This window comes from Magnolia sinica, chromosome 9, assembly GCF_029962835.1.
Source record: "Magnolia sinica isolate HGM2019 chromosome 9, MsV1, whole genome shotgun sequence".
Classification (NCBI taxonomy): Eukaryota; Viridiplantae; Streptophyta; class Magnoliopsida; order Magnoliales; family Magnoliaceae; genus Magnolia; species Magnolia sinica.
In genome coordinates this window covers 87,031,159-87,038,343 of record NC_080581.1, presented here as the reverse complement: position 1 = coordinate 87,038,343, position 7,185 = coordinate 87,031,159, and the positions used below count along the sequence as shown (strand labels likewise).

The following is a 7,185-nucleotide window of genomic DNA, read 5'->3' as shown; positions in this document are numbered from 1 at the left end:
GGGATGAAAATGCAAGCGTCGAGAATTTCTTAAGGGTCACGTAAGTTTCTGATCAGGCTGATATTTGTGTTTTCCCTGCAGCCCAGTGGTAATCAACTTATGAAAGGGTACGATGGCATGAACATTATATTAGGTGCGTCTTTTCCATCCAGACTACCTCCTGTAGTGACCTGAACGGAGTGGAAGTAACACAAACATTACATTGGGCTCTACAGAGCATATGGTAACGGACTCAGATTCTGAAATGATCCCAAGTTCGGTACTAGTTAGTGCTGGAAAAAGCTCTGAGGCGGTCATCATGACAAGTGTATTTTACCCACTACATTCACCCATCCATGATACATATTCAAATCCCAGGTGAACCACACCACATAAAACAGTAGGGATTGAACGGCGACCATTGAAAAGTTATTGGGAGGCACAAGTTTTGGGTCAACTGATATTTGCGTTTTTCCTTCATCCAGGTCTGTGTGACCTAACCAACAGGTTAGGTGGAAATTAAACATTACAGTGGGTCCTAGGAATTTTTTAACTGTGGGCGTTCAATCACTAGTGTTTCGTGTGGTTTGGCCACCGGAGATGGCGCATTTCATTTTCATGCACTGTTGCCATTTTTAATTTAAAGGTACGAATGCATCTACTCCACACATGACATTCATGCATGTTAATCCAGGCCATCCCATTTGAAAGGCCTGTTGTAGACGGGGCATAGCCTGAAAATCTTAATGACCTGATGACCCTCAAACCTATTCTTATTTTTGAAAAAAAAAAAAGAAAAAAAAAAGAAGCCCGAGATTCACGGGCCCGCCAATTCATTGAAAAAATAGAGATAAAACCTATAACGGATTCGGGTGGGTGAAAGACACCAAAATTGCAGGCATGTCCGTTATAGGTTTTATCTCTATTTTTTCAATGAATTGGTGGGTCCGTGATTCTCGGGCTTCGTTTTTGTTTTAAGCCATTTATTTACCAATAAATCTCAATTCAATGGGAAATATCAAATGGCTAAGATCTTCCAAACCGATTGATGTTTTAGTCCATGTTCCTACGGGTGGGCGGCTTTGGTGATCAACTGAGGTGGGACCCACTCTGATGTATCTGCCTTGCATCTACTTTGACAGAGCATGATACCAAAAATGAAGCCGATCCAAATCTCAGATGGACGACACCATTGGAAATAGTGGTGACTGACCGTAAAAAACTTCTTGTTGGCGACAGAAGTTTGAGATCAAGCTGATATTTGTGTGGTCCCTTCTTCTAAATTTTGTAACCTTATTAACTGGATGGATGGCAAATAAACATTCCAATGGCTCCCAAGAAATTTTTTAATGGTGGGTAATCAATCACAACTTTTTTCCGGCGGTGTGGTCAACCTAAGATTTGGATATGCGCTTCATATTTGGATTGATCCCTAAAAGTGAGTTTCAAAATGGATGGACGGTGTGGATGTAAGTCACACAAATCATATTGGGCCCCACAGTCGGGGATCCACCAAAGCCACGGTAGTTTAGCTGTTGGACGGAGGATTTGATGGGATAGATATGGGTATTAGTGGGACTCATAGTCAGGTATCCCCATTTACCGTGAACTTTTATGATGTAGAGTGGGTAGCACACACTTTCATGTTCAGGATTGATCAGAGAAGATTCAGAGGTGGAGGTGATCCAGACCGCCAAAACCTTACCACAAGCGTATCTCACAAATCAAAATAAGTTATCTGACATACCACATGTGATTTTGAGGCAGGAGAAGCTACTTTATCCAAAATTTATGAGATTCCATGGTATCAAGTTTGATTATAACTCTTCATCCTTTGAGCTTTAAGAGTTATATCCAACATGAAAATTGCCTAGAAAAATTAGGAGAACAATTTGGTCAAGTCAAATCAGATACTTACTATATGGTTTATAGGCAGTTTGAGTTAGATACTTACTATATGATTTATAGGCAGTTTGAGTTGGATGTTGATTATGAAATTTTTTGTAAGATTTGGCATCACCATTTAAAGGGTTGTAAATCTGCTTTTATTATCTATCAATGAAATTTTGAACTTTTAGAATTTATTTATGTTCTTTTTTATTCTTTCCTCATGGATTTGAGGAATGATAGTGAGGAGTCCAAAGAGGCTCCCTGGATTAGTAGTTATCTTTGATGAAGACAGTGATCAACCTAATCACATTCATCCTTCATCATTTTCCCATGTGAATGAATATAGAATGATTTCACACGTTCCTTATGGTGTGGCCTACTCAACGCTTCCTTTTACATTTGATTGAGTTTTAAGATTAATGGTGAAAATGTGATGCTGCAGCTGATGGAGACGGGGCAGATATGATGTATCTCCGGCCTATGCAGTTCCTACTCAAGTGAAGCCAGCATGGTCATAAATAAAAACCATATGATAAATAGATAATAATGAGAAGTGTTTACCTCGTTTTTGTCTCTCTCCACAGTTCAGAAGAAGGGGAAGAAAATGCACCAAATAATAGCAGCTGCTGCAGCATTTCAGTGACAAGCATGTGAATAAGACTTTCTTAACTAAAAAGGCATATGAACTATTTTCACAGAATAATAGCAGATGCAATCTATGGAATCGGTAATCCAGTGTCAAGCATATGAATAAAACTTTCTTAACTAAAAAGGTAGCTAGGCTATTTTCATAGAATAATGGCAGGTGCACTCCACGGAATGAGATAGGGGAGAGAATTGGCTGGCGTACCACACATCACCCATTGAGCGTGTGCAGACGTCAACAAGCTATGTGGGTTCCATTATAAGTTATGTGTTATATCCCAACTGCCCTTCCATTTGGCTAGATTATCTTGAGGATCGAGGTAAAAAAAATATAAGACAAATCCAAAGATCAAATGAACTACACAAAAAGCAGTGGGAGATTGAACGTCTACTGTTGAATCCCTCCTAGGGTTACACAAGTTTTGGATCCGATATTTGTTTTTCATCTTCAACCCGGTATACATGTACGACCTTATAAACAGATTGGATGGAAAGTAAACATTATGCTGGGCCTTACAAATGTTTTAACAGAGAATCATTATCCCCACTCTACATATGGTGTGGTCCACTTAAGATTTGGATATAAATCATTTTTAGGGTCATGCTCTTAAATGATATTACAAAATAAGTGTATGGTGTGAATATAATGATCTCGCAAAACGGGTGGACGGTGTAAATATAATAAATACATCATCTTTGGGCATGTAGCTTTGATCTCCTACGAACCGTTCGTACAGCTCTCAGCTCGAGGAGGGCACAGCTCGTCTTCACACGACACGTACCCACATCAGCCAGATCGGTAGTGTGTGGTACACCAGCCAATCCGCTTCCATGAGGTAGACCCTGACTTTATGGCACACGTGTACATGATCAGATCCATTAATTAGCTATGACATGATGACTGTATGTCTTAGAACAAAATTTAAACCGGTGAAATCAAAATATTAGGCACAATTATTTCTTTATATTTTGTTATTATTATTTACTGCAGCCCGTGTTTCTTGTTCACCCAGAACATAGAAGTTTCTCGGTTGGCACTTTCAAAAAAATTTTAAAAAGATTTACACAATCTCACACCACACACCGTCACCACATGGGCACTCTCAGTGTTGAAACAGGGTCCGTCTACCACTGAGCCATGGAGTCGGACCCTCCTTGTTTGGTACCTAAACAGTTCATGTGGGGCCACTGGTTGATTTATCCAAGCCATATATTTGATGGCCCAATCATGGATGAACCATGCTCAAAACCTCTTCCAGATTGGAAGATCGTAACCATCGAATCATTTTCCTTTTCTCTATTGAATTTGGACTGCTGGTGCATGTCTTCTTAATCATGTATTTAAATGCCAACAATGGTAAATTTATAATTGACCAAATGAAGAGTTTTTTTGGACGTGGTTCATTCACGATGGGACCATTAGATAAATTAATGGATTGGATAAACCAACCATGGCCCCACATGTACGCCGTAGGTACTAAACAGGAAGCTCCCTGAAATCTGTCTCTTTTCTACTGTGCATTTCTCACGTACTATTATCCCGTTGATGTGCAGGCAAGTCTGATTGTTGGGTTTATGTGATTAATGGCCCAGATTTGAATCTCCCACGTATGCAATATTAGCAGACTACATGTAGACACGGAAAACACAGCTATATTGCAATTCATGACAGGCTACACTGATTCATGGCAGGGAATGGATAACCGAGGTTGGGGATCATGTGCAAGTCGGGACGCAGATTTCCTGCGAAAGCCTTTCGCAGGAACTCCCTGCCCAAGGATGCTGGGTGGGGCCAACGGAGATGTTTGTCTGAAATCCACCCCGTCCATACGTTTTCAGAGCTCATTTTATGACGTATGACCAAAAATTAGGTGTATCCATTCTTAAGTGGACCACACGAGAGGAAATAGTGGGAATTCAGTGAGCACCATTGAAGCATTCTTATGGCTATTAAAGTTTTGTATCGGTATATATTTTCAGTTTTTTCACTTAATCCCATTTGGAATGACCTTATAAACGGTTTAGATAGCATGTAAACATTAAGGTTGAGCCTCGGAAGGTTTGAACGGTGGAAATTTATTTCTCCAATTTTCCCTCATGTGTGACCCCCTTGAGTTTTGTATCCACCTCATTTTTTGTCTCACTTCCTAAAATTAGTTCGAAAAACGGATGGACGGAATGAATTTCTCACATAAATTTCAGTGGGCCCCACCCAGCATCCTTGCGCAGGAAGTTCCTGCGAAAGGCTTTCGCAGGAAATCCGCGTCCTGCAAGTCGTGGCGTTCATTCAATGCCCTATTCGAAGTTAGGGATCAGGTGTATGTTATGGGCTCCCAGTGACGCTCAGACACTTGAAACGCCCAAATGCATGATCTAGGCTGTAAATTAGGTCCAACGTAGATTTTATAGGCCAACATGCGAATATCTTGATATTCTAACACGGGTGAATGAAGACAACGAAATTCCAATTATTGGGAGGAGGATTTCATTAAAAAATATATAAAAAACTAAAAAAAAATAATTTAAAAACAAGTGCAAAGAAACATGGCACAGCTGCATGTGTTCTTTCTTTTTTGTTTCTTCCAATGGAAGACAGATGCTTTAATATTGAGAATATCCACATGAGCTTTAAAGTCTATTTGATTCCATGCAAGCTACTCTTTCAACCCAATGTTTTCTTTGAGAAATGCTGCACTGCTCTCCTAGGTGCATGTGTTAAATTTGGAGAAGTTCAATCGATTGATCTCAACCATGTAGTCCAGAAAACATTTCCTAAAACACCATACAAAGTTCACACTGATACGATTGTCTCACAATTCGATTAAACATGAGGCCGCATGTGCAGGTGTTAGCAAATAAATCTATTTGGTTTTCATGTGCGATTAGGGAAGTGTAATCTGAGTTGTTCGCCTTGTTGTTTCCTTCTTATTCCAGTTGTAAGGTTAGTCCAATTTTTACCTATAATACTTTTGCAAAGAAATATTTTTAACATAACTTTAGCATTTAATACTCTCATGCATCATTAACTTCTTCCTTCTATTCCTTTCCAGCCCTGGGCTGCCCTATAAGACGATCCACTGTTGTTTGAAGATTTCTCACCTGCTATATGCTGATGACACAATGATTTTCTCTAGCAGGTCTACTTCCTCCGTTTTGAAGATTTCTCACCTGCTATATGCTGATGACACAATGATTTTCTCTAATAGGTCTACTTCCTCCGTCAGGATTCTCAAGGGATTCCTTCACTCCTTCATGGAAGCTTCGGTGCTCAAAATCAATCCTGCCAAAAGTTCCTTCATAGTTTCCTCAAAGATGGCTACTAACAGGATTTATTGTCTTGAAAGGGAGTCTAGTTTTTTGAGATCTTCCCTGCCGTTTCTCTACATCGGAGTCCCTCTATCCAAAGGACGTATCCAAGCTTCCACCTTCCAGCCGTTAGTTGAGAAAATTTTAGCCCGTATCTCCGGGTGGAAAGCGCGATTCCTCAATCAGGGTGCCAGGATTGTGCTAATCAAACATGTCCTCTTGAGCATTCCGATTCACTCCCTTGCGGTGGTCGACATCCCGAAGCAGACATTATGTTCCCTCGAGAAAGGGTTCACTGACTTCTTTTGGGGATGGTCCGAAGGGAAGAAGAACCTACATTGGGTGAATTGGAAGACTATAGTGGGCCCCTCTAAAGGAGGAGGGTTGGGCATCAAAGGAGTTAGAGACGTCTCTTCAGCCCTGAAGTTAAAGAGGGCCTGGACTATCTTCGTCGACTACCAGAGCAATTTATGGGCCAAATTCATGAGAACTAAATATGAGGTAATGTTGCCATGGGGTCTGGCAACGCAGCACCATTCTGGCTCCCCGGCCTGGTCTTAGGTGCAGAAACTCACCAACCTTTTTACTGCCAATTGTCGTCTGTTGCTGGGTAATGGAAATAGCAATTTCTGGGAAGTGGACTGGATGGGGCTGGGCCCTCTAAACGGCTTCCTACAAGACAACCTTTCTCCTTATCCCCAGAATCTGAAGATAAATCAGGTCATTGGCTCAGCGAGACTGCTTTATCATGTCCCTTTCCCTGCTTCCCTGCCAGATTCAATTTGCCTCCACATCATTTCGGAAGGTCTATCGCTTAGTCAGGGGGGAGATCACCTCATTTGGACTAAGGAAAGGTTGGGCCATTTTTCTACCAAATCAACCTGGGACGTCATCAGATCCCATCGTCAGCAGTGAGCGTGGGCTAGATGGACGTGGCATCCCCATCTCCCTCCCAAAATTGCTATCTTCTCTTGGAAAATCCTTTACTAGGCTGTCCTGGTTGAGATTAGTGTGAAGAAGAAGGGCATTCATCTAGCTTCCTCCTGTGTTTGCTGCACGGACAATAGCTGTAAGGAGGAATCCCTTGACCATCTCTTTGTTGACAGCGAGATCGCTTTTGCTCTATGGTCTTATTTCTAGGCCACTCTCTCTGTTGATTTTCTCCCCAACCAAACAGTGGGAGGCAGAGTCTTGCAGTGGTGGGCTATAGCGAAGGAATCGTCCCCTCTGGGTATGCTTAGAGGGATCACTCTGGCCATCATCCTTTGGGAGATCTGGATAGCGAGGAACAAGCAACATTTTGACAACCGTCAGATCAGGATTCACCACTCCATCAACCAAGTACAGTCGTGACTCTCTTGCCTG

The 7,185-nt window shown here is 41.5% G+C and overlaps 1 protein-coding gene across 1 annotated transcript; it reads left to right on the top strand.

Moving 5' to 3' along the window:
* The first annotated feature begins 5,634 nt into the window (after positions 1-5,634).
* On the top strand, positions 5,635-6,960 carry LOC131255323 (uncharacterized). The gene is made up of 2 exons (XM_058256022.1): positions 5,635-6,321; positions 6,811-6,960. The coding sequence occupies exons 1-2, from the start codon at positions 5,635-5,637 to the stop codon at positions 6,958-6,960; spliced, it is 837 nt and encodes a 278-aa protein (XP_058112005.1).
* The last annotated feature ends 225 nt before the right edge of the window (positions 6,961-7,185 follow it).